This window comes from Leucoraja erinacea, chromosome 4 (genome assembly GCF_028641065.1).
Source record: "Leucoraja erinacea ecotype New England chromosome 4, Leri_hhj_1, whole genome shotgun sequence".
NCBI lineage: Eukaryota > Metazoa > Chordata > Chondrichthyes > Rajiformes > Rajidae > Leucoraja > Leucoraja erinaceus.
Window position 1 is genome coordinate 60,515,885 of NC_073380.1, and position 21,402 is coordinate 60,537,286.

The 21,402-nt window shown below is 43.1% G+C and overlaps 1 protein-coding gene across 1 annotated transcript in view; it reads left to right on the plus strand.

Moving 5' to 3' along the window:
* The window catches only part of LOC129696472 (piezo-type mechanosensitive ion channel component 2-like), a 504,307-nt gene that overhangs the window by 452,761 nt on the left and 30,144 nt on the right, over positions 1-21,402 (plus strand). Inside the window, exons 34-41 of the mRNA XM_055634398.1 lie at positions 50-137; positions 3,834-3,911; positions 5,524-5,690; positions 7,523-7,722; positions 15,026-15,184; positions 17,876-18,178; positions 18,918-19,176; positions 20,657-20,839. Of these exons, the coding sequence (XP_055490373.1) occupies positions 50-137; positions 3,834-3,911; positions 5,524-5,690; positions 7,523-7,722; positions 15,026-15,184; positions 17,876-18,178; positions 18,918-19,176; positions 20,657-20,839 (1,437 nt within the window). The remainder of the gene's footprint in view (positions 1-49; positions 138-3,833; positions 3,912-5,523; positions 5,691-7,522; positions 7,723-15,025; positions 15,185-17,875; positions 18,179-18,917; positions 19,177-20,656; positions 20,840-21,402) is intronic.

Consider the following 21,402-nt stretch of genomic DNA (forward strand, 5'->3'; position numbering starts at 1 on the left):
TCAGCTTTGAATGGTGATTAAGAAATTATGCAAACTCTTCTCTCTGCAGTTCATGTACCAGACTTGGATGAAAGATTCCAAATCGACATTAAAGGGGAAGAAGAAGAAATGGGAATTTGGTAAAAAAGAAATGCGAGGTAATTTTTTTGATGCCATCATTACAAAGTTAACACCTAGCAGCACAGTGAGAAATACAGCTTGTAATCCTGATGGGTTATGTTAATTCCTATTTAATGCCCAACCTCTACCAGAATTTCTTTAGTCAGGGGGTGGTGAATCTGTGGAATTTGTTGCCACAGAAGGCTGTGAATGCCGTCAATTAGTATTTTTAAGGCGGAGATTGAAAGATTCTTGATCAGCATGGATGTCAGGGGTTATGAGGCGAAGGCAGGAGAATGGGGTTGAGAGGAAAATATCCATCAGCCAGTACACTTGATAGCCGAAATGGTGTGATTCAGTTTAGTTCAGTTTTATTTGTCATATGTAGGTTGACACAGGGTCAATGGTACAATGAAATGTGTTTGACAAGACAACGGGTCACCTCAGCAATGATATTACAAGGATAAAAATAAGATAAAATAAGATAAGATAAAAGTGACATTGGTAGGTAAAAGACAATAATAAATAAAATAATCAACATATATGATGTGTTTATGAGTTCAGAAGCCTGATGGCCTTATGGTAAAAACTGTTCTTAAGTCTGGTGGTACGTGCAGCCATGCTCCTGTATCATCTGCCTGACGGTAACAAGGAGAACAGTCTGTGTGCTGGGTGGCTTTGATCCTTGATGATACTGTGTGCCTTCCGCAGGCACCGCCAGTGGAAATTGTCCTGAATGGCCGGGAGACAGTTGCCAATGATGTGCTGCCTCTGTAGTGATTTGCGGCTGTGGGCAGAGCAGTTCCCGTACCAGACTGTAATGCAGCCCTTCAGCAGACTCCCGATGGTGCATCTGTAGAAGTTTGTGAGAATGCTGGCGTTCATACCAAACTTCCTCAGTCTTCTCAGGAACAAGAGCTTTCTTTGTTATTGTGTCCGTGTGTAGTGTCCATGAGAGGTCCTCAGTGATGTGCACACCGAGGAACTTGAAGCTGCTGACCCTTTCAACCTCAGCATCACCGATGTGGATGGGGAGGTGTCCACTCCCCTGCTGTCTATAACCTATGAACTTATCCCTTGACAAAATAAGCTGCCTTATTGAACCATTGCAGTGCTCGTGATGAAGGTCTGTTGATTCAAGAGTATCAGGTTGTTTCTGCAGCACTTATGGTGGAACAATGATATATTTCCAATTCCAAACCACAAAAGTGTATAATTTGGAGTGAGACTTAAAGATGATGTAGATCCCATGCACTTGCAGGCACATCTGAAATAGATGTTGATCAAATCAAATCAAGTTGAGTTGTTTCTGTTATGCACATGTACAGTGAGGTACTGGTACAATGAAAAACCTGCTCGCAACATCAACACACAAAACATAAATTACACATAAATCACACACAAATCGCACAAATTCCACACTAATTCCACATTAATTCCACACAAATTACACACAAATTGCACGCACAGAGCATACACATTGCATTTACATTGCACATTCATTGCATATACATTGCATATACATTGTACACAAATTGTACATAAAGTACACATAAAATGCACATAAATTCCACACAAATTGCTCACAAATTGCACACAAATTGCATTTACATTGCACAAAATGTACATATTAAATCCATCTATAATCCACATAAAATGCATCCTAATTGCACATAAATTACCCATAAATTCCGCAACAGTAAAATAAAAATGACTACTATAAACAAGTCATTTTTGCAAAACACAAATTAGAAAAAAAAGTCCACGGTGTCTGACAAGTCCAAGTCCAAGAAGTGGTCTGTGGTGTCCCATTGCTGAGGTAGTGTTAAGGTTGGGCAGATCAGTTCAAGAACCTGATTATCTTTCATCAGAAAGTTGAAAGATGTTAATCGTTGTTCTTCCACATCGTACACATCGAATGTTGGGAGATGCTACTGAGGAAGCTAGTGAGTTGCTGCATTGAATATTACATGTGGTACACAGTGCAGCCATGGTGAACAGAATGAACATTCAACGTGACAAAAGTTATTGGTGTCATTAGATATTATAAAGTCATGAGTTCATGACCTTCCTCTCAGTCATGCTCCATAACTATTTATTCCTGGGATTGGCAGTTTTATTATCTCTATGTCCCTTTTTAATGAAATCAAATATCTCATTATAACCATTCATGGTGCTCTGACAAGTGGAACAAATATTTGTTTTTCTATTAATGTGACCAGTAGATATTGATGATAACTTTGTTGCAGTAGATATTGCATTGCTAATAACAATGAAATTGTGCAGATGCAGGAGATTGCATTTAATGAGCTAAAACAATAATTCAATGAAACCTTTTTGTGGATGTGGAACGAAAGTTCTGATTCTCATCTTCCAAGATGCAACAAATCTGTATTTTATGTCATTAGATGTAATGTAATGTAAAAAGGTGTTAAGATTCTACATAGATCTCTGTACAAAGAAATGTGTTGCCAATGTTTTATGAACCAAGGCAAAAGCAATCAGAAAACAGCAGACTTGTTAGTCTGACATTGGGGGCAGGGGAATGGTGGAAACCAAACTAAGGAATGTGATATTAAGATGCCAATAACAATAGAACAGAGAGTAAATGGATTAATCATAAAAAACCTTAGAGACCTGAATTTGGGGCTGAAGTCTCAAAATGGGGTGTAAGCCATTTAAGACTGAAATGAAGAGAGATTTCTGTGATCAAGGGAAGGTGAGTGTGGAATTTTCAATCTAAAAGGCTCTGAAGGCTCAGTCATTAAGTGAGTTAAAAACTGACATTCATAGGTTTATATAAAGTGGAGAAAAACCAAGGGACATGGAAGAGGGTGAGAACAGGGTGTTGAGGGAAATGATCAGCCGTGATCATATTGAACAGTGGAGCAAATTGCAAATATTCCTGTGAATACAGGCAGGCTAATTTTAAATAACATAGAATCCCAATTACAATAGATAATGTATTAGAGCAAATTAACATACCTGACAATTTATTTCTGCTTGTACTGCTTGTTATGCTCGAAGGGCCGAATGGCCTCCTCCTGCACCTATTTTCTGTTTCTATGTCATCTGGAAAGGTGGTCAATTGATGAAGATCAATTTCTTATTTGTTTACAGTATCACAGGTCCACCACCGATTTTCCGGCACCCTTGGTCCCAGAGCTTTTCTGGATGATCCCATTAGCCGGACCAGCAGAGGTTACAGCCTTGAGTGCAATGTCGGCGGTAAAAGTCGGCTATGGGAACGGATCTGCCGGCTGTGGCTGGGCCGGAGTTTCAGTGCCTTGGTCGTAGGGGCCAATTCCACCCGGCGTTTGCCTGGCAAGTCCCTGTGAGGTCAAGATCAGCCGCCTCACCTGGCCTGGGTGCCACATTTTCAGGGGGAACTCTGAGGAGAGATTTTGGCTGGATTAAATGGAGGGCCGGACACCCAGTGGCTGAATAATCGGTGGTGAACCATTTGGGTTGATTTCCATTTCCTTGCGGATGTCCTCATATTTAACTTCTTTAAATGATATCCATAAGCTTCGTGTAGGTGAATGGGATGGGGAATGTAAAGTATTCTTCGTGTATTTAGCTGGTCATTTATGAAATGTCTACCCTCTAAAACATTATAAATTTATGTTGATACTCTGAAAAATAAATACTGAGAAACAGATTAAACTCCAGATCCACAATGCTGGGCGATGTTGAGTTTGCTGATGTGATATGTTCCTCTTTCTTTTGTTCAGATCACGTTACAATTGAATGTGAGGAGTCGGAAGATTTACCCACACCAGAAGAAGTGCAAAAACATTCTAATGCACCAGGTATGACAGACCATTACAAGGGGAAAACATTAGAGTCATAGAATTATAAAATTTGAAACAACTTGTCCATGCTGAAGTGTCTTCCAGAAGTCCCTTTTGCCTGTGTCTGGCCCACATCCCTCTCCTCAGACTTCAGATTTTAGAGATACAGTGTGGAAGCAGGTCCTTCAGCCCACTGAGTCCACGCCGACCAGCGATCACCCCATATACGAGCTCTATCCTACACACTACAGACGATTTACAATTTTACCGATGCCAGTCAACCTACAAATCTGTATGTCCTTGGAGTGCGGGAAGAACCCGGTGAAAACCCAAGCAGTCACAGGGGGAATGTACAAGCTCTGTACGCACAGTACCCGTAGTCAGGATTGAACCCAGGCCTCTGGTGCTGTAAGGCAGCAACTCCACCACTGCACCACCATGCCGCCCAACAACCTTTCAAACTCTCAACCTTTCCTATCCATTTACCGGTTCAAATGTTTTTTTAATTGTATCTGCTTCCGTCACTTCTACTGGCAGCTCGTTCCACCACCCTTTCTGTGAAAAACTTGCCTCTTGGGCCCTTTTTAAATCTCTCCCCTCTCAGCTTAAACCTATGCCTTTCCATTTTAGTAAACGGGTGGGAGTGATTTACAGATCCCAAAGTCCAATCTCGCAATTGGATGGAGCATATAGGGCCTGTTTAAACATTACTTTATATACTACATTTATATGTCAGATTATGATGTTATATCCTTGCACTATATGTTGTGCCCTTTATCCTGTATTTGTACACTGTGGCCAGCTTGATTCTATTCATGTACAGTCTTTACTTTGACTGGACTGCATGCAAACAAACGCTTTTCACTGTACACGTGACAATAATGAACTAAACTGAAAAAATATATCCCACCGATCTGCTTAATTCCACTCAACAAATATGCCTGCAATTTTTACAAGAATATCAATATTAAAAAGGACTACTGATAAAAATGTTTGGGACAGTGACACCCACATCATGAATAATGAATGCAGTAGCAGATGATGTTAATATGCTCTCGAAAATATGAACAGATCGAGAATCCGTTTAAAGTTAAACACTTTTCCATCTAGAAAGCAGCAGGAGTAGAACTTTTATCCCGTCAAGCTTGTTTCTTTATCATTTGGATGACTGAGTTCCACTGCAGTGGTGCAGCGGTAGAGTTGCTGCCTTACAGCGCCAGAGGCCCGGGTTCGATCCTGACTGCGGGTGCTGTCTGTACGGAGTTTGTACATTCTCCCTGTAACCATGTGGGTTTTTTACAGGTGCTCTGGTTTCCTCCCAAACCCCAAAGACATACAGGTTCGTAGGTTAATTGGCTTTGATTAAAAAAATTAATTGTCCCTAGTGTGTAGGGCAGTGTTAGTGTATGGGGTGATCGCTGGTCGGTGGGGACTCGGTGGGCTGAAGAGCCTGTATCTCTAGATCAAAGTCCATTTACCACCCTTAGTTCAAAGATCTCTCCTATTCTCATCAAGCATAACATTTCCAATAAATGTCAGTGGGTTGAAAATCTTGAGATGGCCCATGCTCTAAAGCCTTGTTTTATAATTGTATATGTATTGAAAATAATTAATTTCTCTCTGTTTCCAGACAATGTTATCAAGAGGGTATTTAACCTGCTGAAGTTCACTTGGGTTCTCTTCCTGGCATTGGTGGACAGTTTTACGAAGTGGCTGAACTCGATCTCCAGGGAATGCATTGATATATCCACTGTGCTGAGGATAGAGAGGTGCATGCTCACGAGAGAAGTGAAAAAGGTATGCAATATTTAACATCACTTTGCATCAAATCCTATTTTGTGTTTGGGTTTCCCATTAGTTAGCGGTGTTGTGGGAGCCATTTACTCTCTACACCAGTGGTTCCCAACCTTTTTTTGGCCATGCCCCACCTAATCACCTCTAAAATATATCACCCCCCCCCCCATGTGGTGATATATAATTCTTATCATTCAAAAAGTGAACTCCGTTTCAGCTGAAGAAGCTTAAAACGCCAATACCTTGGATTATGTAATAACTACACAATAAAGACCTTTTTTACCCCAAAAAAATTATTTACTCAAAATAACATCTGAAACATAAACTACATATGTTTACCTGATGGAAAATCCCCAAAAATAAAAATCGAAAATTTGGACCCAGACCTCCTCAGTCGCGCTCAATTGCCCCCCTTAAAAATCAAATTGCCCCCCTGTGGGGCGTACGCCCCACGTTGGGAACCACTGCTCTACACCCATAGTAATCAGGTCAAACTCAAAATACCTTGTTCGCCATTTTATTCAGGCATAATTAAGAAAGTCAACCAGATACCACTCTTTTTTAATGTCAGGTGATTCCCAGGATATAATAAGCACTGTATGACTTGTGTCCTTTAAGTCATCTTCAATGCAGACTTGCATGTGAACAGAGCTGCACGTTGGGGCAGTGGTAGAGCTGCTGCCTCACTGTGCCAGATCTCTGACGCCCGGAGTTTATACGTCCTCCCTGTAAAACGCGTGGGGTTTCCGCCCACATTCCAAAGATGTGCCAGTTTGTAAGTTAATTGGATTCTTTAAATTGCCCCTAATGTTTAGGATAGGAAAGCGGGTTAACATAGAATGGGTGAACGGGTGAGCAGTGGTCAGCGTGTATTCGATGGGCCAAAGGGCCTGCTTCCTTAAAAATGACAAGTCATTCAGGGATGATTATATTCTAAATATAATCACAACGGTGCTTTTATTATGCTACAGTACAGTATACCAGCACCTCTAAAATGTTACATTTTAAATTGTCAGTTTTATTACAAAAAGATTACTAAAGATTAGAAATAAAACGTATTAATTAAATTAGGTCAGACCCTCAGGCAAACTGACGCTAGAGCTGCTGCCTTACAGCGCAAGAGACGCAGGTTCGACCCTGGTTACAGGTGCTGTCTGTGCGGAGTTTTACGGTCTCCCTGTGACCATGTGGGTTTCCACCAGGCACTCCAGGTTCCTCTCACATCCCTTAGACATGCGGACTTGTAGGTTAATAAGGCTTTGTAAATTGCCCCTAGAGTGTAGGCCTCAGAATAAAAGGACGTACCTTAAGAAAGATGAGGAGAAATGTCTTTAATCAGAGGGTGGTGAATCTGTGGAATTCAATGCCACAGATGGCTGTGGAGACCATCATTGAGTAATTTTAAGTTGCAGATTGACAGATTCTCGGTTAGCACGTGTGTCAGTGGTTATGGGGAGAATGCAGAAGAATGGGGTTGAGCGGGAAAGATAGATCAGCCATGAGTGAATGGCGGAGTAGACTTGATGGGTCGAATGGCCTAATTCTGCTCCTATAAGTTATGAACTTATGGCATAGAAATAGTGTACTGGTGATCGATGATCAGCATGGACTTGATGGGCCGAAGGGCCTGTTTCCCTGCTGCTTCTCTATTCTAAACACATTAGATACAAATTGATATAATAAAAATGAACCGAAGATGCTGGTTTATACCAAAGAGGTAACACAGCGGGTTCCGAGTGAGTTACTCCAGCATTTTATTTGTCTATGTTCACTACAAAGTGATGTTGCACAGTTACTGATGAATCTTGGTTATATATTCCGTCACTCTGCTGCAGGGAAACATTCCGTGCCGAGACAGTATCCAGAATTACTACAAGCACCAGATGAAGTTGAACATTTCCCGAGAGTCGGGCCTGGATAGAAGCGATGACAGTGCCAGATGTACTGCCTTAATCATCCATGAAGGGAACCGAGAACTCGAAGCTCAGAGAATGAGCAGCACAGATTCAGCAGCTTCCCACGACAGCATGTCCAGGTAGTGCCTTGAGAAAAGTATGTTCTGACCATTCTCCTGCAGGTATCCAGTGGGAATATACTTGAATGTACTTGAATCATTCAACTCCGCCATTTAATCATGGCTGATCTATCTTTCCCTCTCAACCTCATTCTCCTGCCTTCTCCCCATAACATCGGATACCCGTACTTATCAAGAATCTCTCAATCTCCGCCTTAAAAATCATGTGCGGACGTGGCGCCGTCGGGCGAGAAGCCGAAGAACCGAATGGAAACGAGGCCGAAACGCCAATAAACCGAAAGAATGCAAAGACAAAATGCCTACTAACCAAAAGGGCGGGACGCCTAAAAGCCAACGAACCAACAACGCCAAATGCGCTCAACAAGTGCGCTCAAATTGGAATCTCACATCTGCGAGGAAGGGGTGGAATGGATGTAATCACCGGCTAATTTGAGCGCACTTTGAGCGCACTTGTTTGAAGTCAGAGGGGAGGGGGGAGTCACCCTTGTGTGGGGGTTGGGGTCCGATAGCGGTGCATCGAGGTCAGTGACTGTGGGACGCTCCCGCCGGTGGAGACGGAGGAGAGAGAGAAGGGGGAGTGAGAAAGGAGGGGCGAGAGAGAGGAGTGAGAGGGGGAGTGAGAGAAGGGAGGGAGAGAAGCGGAGAGAGAGAAGGGAGGGAGAGAGAAGGAGAGAGAGAGAGAGAGAGAGGAGGAGATAGAGGAGAGAGAGAGAGGAGAGAGAGAGAGAGGAGAGAGAGAAGGGGAGAGAGAGAGGGAGGGAGAGAGGCGGAGAGAGGGGGGGAGAAGAGAGAGAGAGGGGGGGAGAGAGAGAGGGGGAGAGAGGAGAGAGAGAGAGAGGGAGGGAGAGAGAGAAGGAGAGAGAGAGGGGGAGAGAGAGAGAGGGGAGAGAGAGAGAGAAGGGAGAGAGAGAGAGAGAGAAGGGTGAGACGGGAGCGTGGGGGTCCTTTTTCCACACAAGCCATAGGTGACTGGGCAATCTGAACCCAAGCACCAAGTTGAAAGCGGCCGAAGGTGCGCATCCCTCGGGACAGCCCCCACTCTCCCACGGCCGCCCTCCGCGGGCTCTGGGTCAGATGGAGCGGAGGTTTGGGACAATGTTCATCCCTTCACTGTGATGTGATGGACGCGGGGGGGTCTGGACCAATCGCTGACAAGTCCCGCCCCCCGGCAACGTCAAGTCCGTTATTGGACTTTTCTGTTGAGCGGCAGTCGGTCCTTTGGCCTGTAGGCGCCGCGGCCTTTTCGGGTAGGTGGCGTTTTAACAGAGCAGCTATTCGGTAAGTTTGCTTTTAGGCGACGCAGCTTTTCGGTTCGTTGGCTTTTAGGCGTCCCATCCTTTCGGTCAGTAGGAGTTCCGTCTTCGTACTCTTTCGGTTTATTCCCGTTTCTGCCCCGTTTCCATTCAGTTCTTTGGCTTCGACTTCTTTGCTTCGGCTTCTCGTCCATCGGCGCCACGTCCGGGTACCTTAAAAATATCTATTGACTTGGCTTCCACAACATTCCGTGGCAAATAATATAGACACAAAGTGCAGAGTAACTCAGCGGGTCAGGCAGCATCTCCAGAGGACAATTAAATGTTTCTCTCCCCACACATGCTGCCGGACCTGCTGAGTCTTTCTTTGGTATAAACCAGCATCTGCAGTTCTTTGTTTCTTCATATTTTTACATGTTCATCTAATCGCAACATTGACTTTTAAATATGAAAAGAGAAAATGCAATTAAAACTCAGCAGGTCAGACAGCATGTGTGGGGATAAATAAACCTTTCCTTGTCCTCCAGAGATGCTGTGTGACCCACTGAGTCACTCCATTGTGGCATACTAATGTTTCGGGTTAATGGTCTTCCACCATCAGGTATTTGTAAACACAAACAAATCAAATGGAGCACATAATTGTTCCTTCATATCCTTATAGAAAGCGTTCGTATCTGATCGAGGCAGTGGGTTATCGATATTACATCTGTTCATCGGTCATTATGAAGGATCACAAGTTTTTGCTCCATTCTCTACACATAGGCTTCAGATTGTTGCTTTTGTTGAACTTGATGCGAGTCACAGGGATCAGTTTCTGCTCGTAAATGGTGCAGCTTGAGATGGGCCCAACATTGGGCCAAAACCTTCAGCCTTACCTGATAAGCTGCAGAAGCAACAGGTGCTCGGCGATCAAAGGGAATGGAAGTTTGAGGCATCGCAGATTGTGCATCATCTGGACATCTCTAAACTTATCTAAACCAAACTAATTAACCCTTTTTCTCAGTCCTAATGATGTAACTGACCTGCTGAGTGCTTCCAGCATTTTATATTTTGCCCAAAGTATTTAGTTTGTTTTATTCTTGTGAATAACCTTAATTATTTTAGTTTAGTTTTGTTTCGTTTAGTTTAGAGATGCGGTGATTAGTGGTATTCCAGATAGTGAAGATGGTTGTGAAAAATTGCAGCATGATCTGGATCGATTGGCCAGGTGGGCTGAGGAATGATTGATGGAATTTAATACATAGAAATGTTTGGTGTTGCAATTTGGGAAGTCTAACATGGGCAGGATTTACACAGTGAATGGTAGGGCTCTGGGTGGTGTTGTAGAGCAGAGGGATCTACGAGTGTACGTGCATGATTCCTTGAACGTGGTCAAGGTAGATAGGGTGGTCAAAAAGGCATTTGGCACATTGGCCTTCATCGGTCAGAGTATTGAGTATAGAAGTTGGGACGTCATGTTGCAGTTGTATAAGATGTTGGTTAGGCCGCATTTAGAGTATTGTGTTCAGTTCTGGGCACCATGTTATAGAAAAGATGCTGACAAGCTGGAAAGGGTACAGAGAAGATTTACAAGGATGTTGCCAGGGCTAGAGGGTCTGAGTTATAGGGAGAGGTTGAGTAGGCTGGGACTCTATTCCTTGATGTGCAGGAGGATGAGGGGTGATCTTATTGAGGTGTATTAAATCATGAGAAGAATAGATCAGGTAGATGCACAGTCTTTTGCCCAGAGTAAGTGAACCAATGATCAGAGGACATAGGGTTCATGTGGAGGGGAAAAGATTTAATAGGAATAAAAGGGGTAACCTTTTCACACAAAGGGTGGTGGTGGTATGGAACAAGTTGCCAGAGGAGGTAGTTGAGGCAGGTATTATCCCAACATTTAAGAAACAGTTAGACAGGTACACGGATAAGACAGGTTTGGCGGGACATGGGCCAAATGCAGGCAGGTGGGACTAGTGTAGCTGTGACAAGAGTGGGCAAGTTGGGCCAAAGGGCCTGTTTCCACACTGTATCCCTCGATGACTCTATGACAGTGCGGAAACAGGCCCTTCAGCCCACCGAGTCCGTGCATGCTAACAAGTCACCGGAAAGATTATACATAATTACAATCTAGCCATCCACAGTGTACAAATACCTAATAAAGGAAATAACGTGAATAATGTTTAGTGCAAGATTAAGTCCAGTAAGAGATACTACAGCTGGAAACGGGCCCTTTGACCCTCTGAGTCCATGCCAATCAGTGATCACCCCGTACATTAGCACACTAGTACGGGATGTACACTAGCACACCCCAGCACTATCCTACACACAAGTGATAATTTACAATTTACAGAAGCCAATTAACCTATAAACCTGTACATCTTTTTAGTGTGGGAAGAAACCAGAGCACCCGGAGAAAACCCACGTAATCACAGGTAGAACATACAAACTCCATGCAGATAGCACCCCAATTCAGGATCGAACCCGGGTCGCTGGCGCTGTGAGATAGCAACTCTACCCCTGTGCCCCTGTGCCACTGTGCCACCCAAATGACCTGGAAACTTTGAAAACCTTCACCAAGTAACCTACGATTCATAACTTAAAAATTAACCTGTTTTTCTACAGCACAATTAATTAGATTAAAACAAGGTTTCTTTGACCATTGTATGCCTTTGAAATTGTTCACGGAGATGGCTGCAGAGACAGCTGGCCACTGGAGCACAAAAACTTCACCCAACCACCGCCTCCCCGCCCCTCCACAATGATCCCAGAGTTTCAGTATCCTCCAGCCTACCTGGGATGCCATTGCAGGTATGTTGGATGTGAAGAAATGCTTTCTGTGTTGGAAAACATGCCATATATTGTTGCAGATAATAAGACCATAAAATATAGAATTAGAATTAGGCCATCAGCCCTAATTCAACCCATTATCATAGATTAATTTAAATAATTATGTTAGATGCCTGGATTAGAGAGGTTGGACAGACGTGGATTGTTACACAGAGGGCATTGAGTGCCTGGATATGTTGCCGCGGGCGGTGGTTGAAGCAGATATGATGGTGTTATTTAAGAGACTTGTTGATAGCCCGATGGGCATGCAGGGGATGGAGGAATGTGGATCATGTGCAGGCAGATAAGAGTTGGTCTTGGCATATGTTTGGCACAGATATTCTGGACTGAAGGTCCTGTTCTTGTGTTCCACTGTACTGTGTTCTATTTAACCTAACTATGTTGTTTATTTACTTGCATAGGATATTTTCTCAGGTTGAAAATCCCAGTCCTTTAAGTCTTGTCAAAACCTTGTGCTCTGGTCCCAGTGGGGAAATGTTTTACTTATTTCTTGTAGCCTGATCACAGAGTGAAGTGACTGAAGAGCCATCCAGTTTGCTCATGCGTTCTTCTGACTTGCATTCTTCCGTTTCAACTTAGTTAAGTTTAGTTTAGGTTCGAGATACGGCGCAGAAACAGGCCTTTCAGCCCACCGAATCCGCACCGACCATTGGTACATACACTAGGGGGCAATTTACAATCTTTAGCAAAGCCATTAACCTACAAACCTGTATGTCTTTGGAGTTTGGGAGGAAGCCGGAGCATACGGAAAACCCACACGGTCGCAGGGAGAACATACAAATTCCGTACAGACAGCACCCGTGGTCAGGTTCAAACCCGGGTATCTGCCGCTGTGCCACTGCGCCACCCACTGTTTCCTATTGACTTTGTTGATGTGTTGACAGCTCTTTTTACCAGCAACTGGGTCATTTTCAACTTTAATCCATAGATCTTTCAGCACTATTCATAATGAATCAAGTTATCCATCTATCGTCTTTATGGCAGTCCTTTCCTCTGGTGTGCATCCAATTCCATCTGTCATTCTTGTTTTACAGAATTTAAATTGGGGTGATGGTTCTGTAAGTTATCTCAGTCTCTCATGTTTTTTTTAAAGGCCAGCTGAGTATGTTTTAACAGCCGACCAGTTTTAAAGACCAGCATGAGACCGACTGTGATTGCCGAGTGTTAATGATTTCCCATCATGACTGGTGCTACATCAACTCAATGGTTGGTTGTAAGCCTATTCTGCTCATGCTTGCTTTTATTGGAAAGAGGACATTGTGACTAGAGCATCTTTGATGAACCAATAGGGTATAATATTTTCAACTCTTTAGCCTAGAAGTTAGGAATGTGAGAAGTCCAACCAAATCTTTAGTCCTGGCTGATGAATGTCTTAATCCACCTTGGTTCTGTAACCCTTAAGATCCTTCCTTGACAAATGAAATGGAAAACTTTATTGTCACGTGTGACAATTCACAGTGAAATTATTTGTTTGTAAATCCAAGGTATGAAAATAATCGCCACCTGCTGCCCTGACAAAGTTACAAAGTATGCATGCTTCTCCTTTGTCCCCCCCCCCCCCCCCCCCCCCCCCCTTCCCCCACCCCCCTCCCTCATTGTTGAAATGTTGAAACATAGAAACATAGAAAATATGTGCAGGAGTAGGCCATTCGGCCCTTCGAGCCTGCACCGCCATTCAATATGATCATGGCTGATCATCCAACTCAGTATCCTGTACCTGCCTTCTCTCCATACCCCCTGATCCCTTTAGCCACAAGGGCCACATCTAACTCCCTCTTAAATATAGCCAATGAACTGGCCTCAACTACCTTCTGTGGCAGAGAATTCCAGAGATTCACCACTCTCTGTGTGAAAAATGTTTTTCTCATCTCAGTCCTAAAAGATTTCCCCTTATCCTTAAACTGTGACCCCTTGTTCTGGACTTGCCCAACATCGGGAACAATCTTCCTGCATCTAGCCTGTCCAACCACTTAAGAATTTTGTAAGTTTCTATAAGATCCCCCCTCAATCTTCTAAATTCTAGCGAGTACAAGCCGAGTCTATCCAGTCTTTCTTCATATGAACTGACCTCATCTCCACAATATTTTGGATTGCCATGGGGAGGGATCATGTTTTTCACAACCCTTTGTGGTAAGAAGTGCTTCCTTTCATAAGGCCCGACAGGTCAATATATAATTTAAGGCTCTCACTCGTTGCTCTAGAAACAACAAGCAGAACAAAGTGATTTCTCCATTTCTATTCTGTCAACATTTAGTTTAGTTTAGTTCAGAGATACAGCATGGAAACAGGCCCTTCAGCCCACCGAGCCTGCGCTGACCAACACATTAGATCTATCCAACAGCCTAGGGACTATCTACAGAAGCAAATTAACCTACAAACCAGTACATCTTTGGAATGAGATACAAAAAAAAAGTTTTTTTAAAATAACTGTTCATTATCTGCTGTGGTTTTTCTCATCTCTCAAGAAAGAGTGTTTTTTTAAATTTATTTCTATATGTTCTCAGTTTTATCTTTCCGGGTTTTGGAGCATGCTTGGGTAACACTGATCAGTGAAAATCTATTGGTTCTCTTTTCTTCACCACTGATACTGTGGTGGTTCTTTGATGTGGGAGTACCCCAGTCTCTGAAACATATACTTTTGATTTGACTGTCTGACTGACAGAAGTTTTGAATACACTGACTACTAAATGGCAGTTATACACAAAAAGCTAGAGTAACTCAGCAGGTCAGTCAACATTCTGAAGAAATCTGAAGAAGGGTCTCTACCCAAAACGTCACCTATTCCTTTTCTCCAGAGATGCTGCCTGACCCGCTGAGTTACTCCAGCTTTTTGTGTCCATCTTCGGCTTAAACCAGCATCTGCAGTTCCTTCCTACATACTAAATACCAGCTACAGTGTTTTCATCCCTTGGCTGTGTGTGTTAAACCCATGTTTGAATTACTACGGTCCATCCAATCAGTGACAATATGACATAATAGACAAGTCTCTTTCTGCTTTTTTTAACTGGCACGATACTCATTTTGTCCATGTGTGTATTTTTTTCCTGTCAAACTGTCACCAAGAAGAACGCAGCCCCCAGGGACAGTGCACACCCACAGAACCTCAGCGATTTTGTACCGCTTTCTAAACATAAAAGACATTCATCTGTGCATGTGGCTGTTTTGTGCACTTTTGTCTAATTGTTGTGTTTCTGTGTCATTTTGATGTTTTGTACTGATAGCTGCTACACTGAAGCTACCATGCTGTATTCACGGCAGTCAACTCTAGATGACATAGATGATATCCCTAAAACAAGTGAACGTGCTCGGCCTAGACTTCGTAAAATGTACAGCCTTGATATGTCCTCTTCATCGGTTGAAAGTGGCAGTATAGTGTCAAGGTGCCTTATTCATGCATGCTTAATATTAATAATATATACACGATATGTTTGCATAGTATGCGCTGGCATGATCATAGTTTTAAACATGATTCCACCGTGCACAATGTAACTGCACCGTTATTTAATCCTGGATGCTATAAATTTAATGAGATGTTTAATTAATGAATCTGAATGAATCCCTATACCGACCATCCTCTGTAAGGAAAACGTTACCCCTTACATTCCTATTAAATCTTTCCCCTCTCACCTTTAAACTGTGCCCTCTGGTTCTTAAGGGTCCGTCCCACTTGGGCGTCATTTGCACGTCACTGCCTATGTCACCACACACCATGCGCGCAAAGATTTTGTGAATCCCCAAATTCTGGGGTGTCGCGCGCGACCACGCGTCACTGCCTACGTCACCACGCACCATGCGCGCGTAATGCACGTCATGCGTGCATCACATGCGCATCACAATGCGCGCGTCTTGCGTCGTGACGCATAAATGATGTCGCGTAAATGACGCGCAAATGACGCCCTAGTGGGACAGGCCCTTTAGAGTCATAGAGTCATACAGCATGGAAACAGGCCCTTTGGCCCAACTTGCCCATGCCAACCAACATGTCCCATCTACACTAGTGCCACCTGTCTGCGTTTTGTTCATATTCCTCTAAACCTGTTGTATCCATGCTAAACTTTGCTAACTCCATGCTGCTAAACATTGCAATAGTCCCTGCTTCATGTACCTCCTCTGGCAACTTTTGATACCCCTAACCTAGGTAAGACTGTGCATTCACCCTATCTATTTCCCTCGCAATTTTATAACTCTGAGAGCCATATCATTAATCTGACCTGTACAGTTTCTTTCCATTGTGCTATTTAATGTAGAGACTACACCAGAATTGGTCAGATTTATGTATCGAACATCTCAGCATGGAAACAACAAAACTGTTCTAATCAATTCTAATTCCCCCTTCCCATCATGAGCCTGCATTCCACTAGTCCTTTCTGCCTTGAATATGCATCATCCCCTCCTAACCACATCAATATTATTCCCTGCTAGTGATGAATACAGAATATTTTTCAGAACACTTGAAACAAGGATATCTTGATTAACAACAAAAAAAAGACACAGAGTGCTGGAGTAACTCAGTTAGTCAGGTAGCATCCCTGGAGAGCATGGATAGGTGATGTATCGAGTTTGGAACCTTCTTTAGATTCAACCTCATACACCATACATCCATGTTCTCCAAGGAGGCTGCCTGACTCACTGAGTTACTCCACCAGATTGTGTCTTTTTTTTTGTAAACCAGCATCTGCAGTTCCTTATTTCGATACCTTGATTATCATATTGTTGGTTCTTAAATTAAGTGTTGTTTAGATTTCATAAGTTCATTACTTCATACCATCAAGTCTACTCCGCCATTCAATCATGGCTGTTTTATCTTTCCCTCTCAACTCCATTCTCCTGCCTTCGCCCCATTACCCCTAACACCCTCACTAATCAAGAATATGTCAACCTCCGCCTTAAAAATATCCATCAACTTGGCCTCTACAGCTGTCTGTGGCAGTGAATTCCACAGTTTCACCACCCTCTGACTCAAGAAATTCCTTCTCATCGCCTTTCTAAAGGTACGTCAGTTTATTCTGAGAACTTAATTCTACAGCATCCTAGTTGCTCTGAGATTCCAATTCAGCCCCAAAGGTAGTCCATCATAAATGCGTGGTCAGCTCAGAATTTAAGATGGACACATTACAATAACATTCTTCTCTAACAGTGCCATGAATGTTCATTTTCTGTCAGGATTCTGCTCAAAAACCCATTTGAAAAATTGTGTCAGAACCTAGAAATTTCAGTGCAAATTATCCCAGATTTTTACCCTGGTCTTAAAAATGTCTTTGATAATCCTGTGCAACGGTAAATTAGCTGGGCATAAGGAGCAAGGGCTACTGATTTCTCCTTTCATTAATTCTGCACTTTGTACCATGATACCTAGAGATATAGATACAAATATATCCCTATATGCCTAGGGGTATATAGTCCTAGACCTATGATGAGTCAGCTGGTGTTCATTCAGGCAACGATGAAGATGCCAGAATTCAGTACAATGCCTTGAAAAAATGGGGATAGGCAATGGATCTTCCTACTGCTTGCTGCCTGCTCGAACATGCATGCATGGTGTGTAAGGACCCTGTAATGCCTGTTACTCTCAGATAACCTGTAAACTCTTCCTGGGAAAGTCTAACAGTCATGAATGGTCACTGACAAAACAAAAATGAGATCTTACTATGCTGGAGAAGTTTCAGCGCATGCTGAATTATAACCATCATGGATTTGAGAGAAATCAGGAGGAGTTTTTCTTGAATGTTTAATTCTGATGAATGCAGTGCAAGTGGTTAGAGATGGATTTACGTGCATTATCTCCTTTATGTATTTTGACCCGTTACATTCTTCCATTTCAATTGCACAGGGCCATTTGTACTCACAGAAGCATGAGCTCATGAACAATTATGTTCACATTCTTAGCATGTGGGAGGAATATGTGCATGAAACTGGTGCCAAACATTTAATGGGCCTCTTCCTATTCAAAGCTCTCGAATTTGTGCTTCAATTAAAGAGTAGTGCATTTCCAAGCCCTTTGAATACGTAAAGGTTACAAATGTAAAACAGCTTTGAAAGGAAGGACTGAATGGTGTCGTTTCTTATCTTAGTGAGCCAACACAGTGCACCATGTTGTATTCACGTCAAGGGACAACGGATACCATTGAGGAGGTGGAGGATGAGCAGGATGAAGAGGCCACAGTGCCTGTGTACACAACAGAAACAATGACTGAAGAGGTCCCACCTTCCTACAGCAAAGCTGTGAGCCTCGAGCATTTGACCTTCAGCTCAGACTCGGCAGGTGAAAAGCATCTAATGGCTCTCACCCCAGACAGCAGACTGGACTTGCTTGAAGATCCCATCTTTCCAAACCTAAGCCACGAGCTAACTGCTAGTGAACTCCTTCTTAACAAGTAAGTTGTATTTTCTGTTTAGTTTAGTTTAGTTTAGTTTAGAGATACAGCACGGAACAAGCCCTTCGGCCCACCGAGTCCGCACCGACCAGCAGTCCCCGCACAGTTACTTTATCCTACACACACTAGGGACAATTTATACTTACACCAAGCCAATTAACCTACAAACCTGTATATTGTGTGGGAGGAAACCGGAGATCTCAGAGAAAACCCACGCAGGTCAAGAGGAGAACGTACAGACTCCGTACAGACAACACCCGTAGTCAGGATAAATCCCAGGTCCCTGGCACTGTAGGGCAGTAGCTCTACCACTATGCCACCATGCCACCCAAAAATGAAACTTCTTCCCCTGTATCCACCTATCACTTGCCATGCCTTGTCCTGTCCCCAACTCATTTCCAGCTATCACAATCAGTCTGAAGAAGGATCACATCCTGATACGTCGCTTATCCATGTTCTCCAGAGATGCTGCCTGACCCTTTGAGTTACTCCAGCTTTTTATGTCTATATTTGGTGTAAACCAGTTTCTGCAGTTCCTTCCAATTTACAGTGTACAGATACAGGATAAAAAGAATAACGTTTATTGCAAGATAAAGTCCAATTAAAAATCGTCCGAGGGTCTCCAATGAGGTGGATGTTTGTATTACGTTTTTTTCTAAAGTTGTATATCTTAGCACTACATCTCTTATTATTGAGCCAGCCTCCGTCTCTAATGTTATTCCAACGTCTTACATTTCAGGATGTTTTACGATGACGAGTTGGAAGATTCAGAGAAATTCTACACTGCACAGCCTCGTGCCTTCCTGCTGTTCTTTGCCCTGTATAATACGTTGGTGGCCCGCTCTGAAATGCTCTGCTTCTTTGTCATCATACTCAATCACATAGTGTCAGCCTCAATGATTACCCTGGTACTTCCCATCCTAATCTTCCTATGGGCGATGCTGTCTGTTCCCAGGCCAAGCAAGCGTTTCTGGATGACGGCCATTGTTTACACAGAGGTTTGTAGAAGGTTTCCCTTTGTTTGTCTTGTTCTGTAACCTTATTTCCCCTTACTGCAGATAAGCAATAATGTTTCTTTTCAGAACTGAGCAGCTTCTGAAAGTTGGCTATTGAATGACATTGGAATGGAGGAAGGTTAACCATGATGAAAGATAACCCTTGCAAAGTTCATACATTCATAATTTATGGGAGCAGAATTAGTTCATTTGGCCCATCATGGCTGATCTATCTATCTCTCTCAACAACATTCTCCTGCCTTCTCCCCAATAACCACTGACACCCGTACTAATCAAGAATCTGTCAATCTGTGCCTTAAAATTACCCAATAACTTGGCCTCCACCATCGTCTGTGGCAATGAATTCCACAGATTCGCCACCCTCTGACTAAAGAAATTCCTCCTCATCTCCTTACTAAAGATACAACCTTTTATTCTGAGGCTATGACCTCTGGTCCTAGACTCTCCCATTAGTGGAAACATCCCTCTCCACATCCACTCTATCCAGGCCTTTCACTATTCGGTAAGCTTCAATGAGGTCCCCCCTCATCCTTCAGTACTCCAGCGAGTACAGGCCCAGTGCCGTCAAATGCAGATCATATGTTAACCCAATCATTCCTGGGATCATTCTCGTAAACCTCCTCTAGACCTTCGCCAATGCCAGCTCATCCCTTTAAGATATGGGGCTCAAAGCTGCTCTGACCAGTGCCTTATAAAGCCTCGGCAGATGAAATGAGTGGTCAAAGCCAATAGTGTGTAAATTGAATGTGAGGGAATATAAGTAAATTGAAATCCCTTAGGGTAGGGAAAGCAGTTACAATGTCAGGGTGCTCAAAAATATATAAACATCTCACTCCATTGGTAGTGTTCTTGCCTCTGATACTTTAGACTTTACTTTAGAGGAACAGCATGGAAACAAACCCTTCGGCCCACTGAGTCCTTGCCAACCAGTGATCACCCCACCCACTAGCACTATCCTATGCACTAGGGACAATTTACAATTTACTGAAGCCAATTAACCTACAAACGTGCACATCTTTAGAGTATGGGAGGCAACCAGGGGAAACAGTGGGCTGTTTCTATGCATCTTGTACATAATCTGGGATTGTATTTATGTGTGGCAATAATCCTTCTAATCTGCAGTCAAAGAAAGAATTTCACTGAGCCTTGGTCACACATGATAATAAAAGAACCATTGGCCACTGATAATGATGGAAATTCTGTGTTGTTCTCATGTGCCAGAATTTTAGAGTGGAGGGAAATTGTGAAGTCAATCAGCCAGCGATGTCATTTGAAACAAGCGCATTGGAGCTTACATAATGTGTGCAAATCAAATGTAACTTTGTTATATCGTGGTAAAGTATAACAGTACATGACTGGACTGTGTTTTCAGGCATCATTGCTAAAACATTTGACATTATTAATCTTTTTTGAACACTGTGGAACCTGCCATGTATAAATATGTAATCCCATCTCCTCACAGGTAACGATTGTGATCAAGTACTTTTTCCAGTTCGGATTTTTTCCGTGGAATACAAATTTAATTGTAAACATAGACAAACCTGACTTTGTCCCAAACATAATCGGAATCGAGAAGAAGGAGGGTTATGTTCACTATGACCTCATACAACTGCTGGCACTGTTCTTCCACCGCTCCATCTTAAAGGTAATTATCTCTCGCTGCTCTTCCCCGCAGAAGGCAATCTTTCACAGACAATACAACCATGTATGGTGTGGGGTAGTGAAAAGAGTCAAGAGTGTTTTATTACCTTATGTACCAGATGTGGAGCATTGAGATTCGTACATGTAGCAGCATAACAGGTCTGTAAAGAGAGTACGTACTCAAAGATAACATTTTGGCGGTCTGAAGAACGACAACTGGGGTTTCCGACAGATCTTTATTCAAAAGTTTAATTTCCTGTATACAGGTTCTTTAGACACGTCTGCCCACAACGGTGGTCAGCGCTGAACTAACGCGCGCAAGCAAAAACCGCGGGAAACAAGTGTCCCCTCCCGAGTCACGTGACCGCAGCTTCCGAATGCCAGGTTTGATCTCTGCGTACAACAGCAGGCGCCGCTACAACATAATAAATAAAAGAAAGACAAGCCAATATCAATACAAAACAAATGCCCAAAGTCCCGAGTGCAACCAAGCCAGTTTGTAGTATAACACAGCGGGACAGACAGCCTCTCTGGAGAGAAGGGATGGGTGACGTTTCGGGTGGAGAC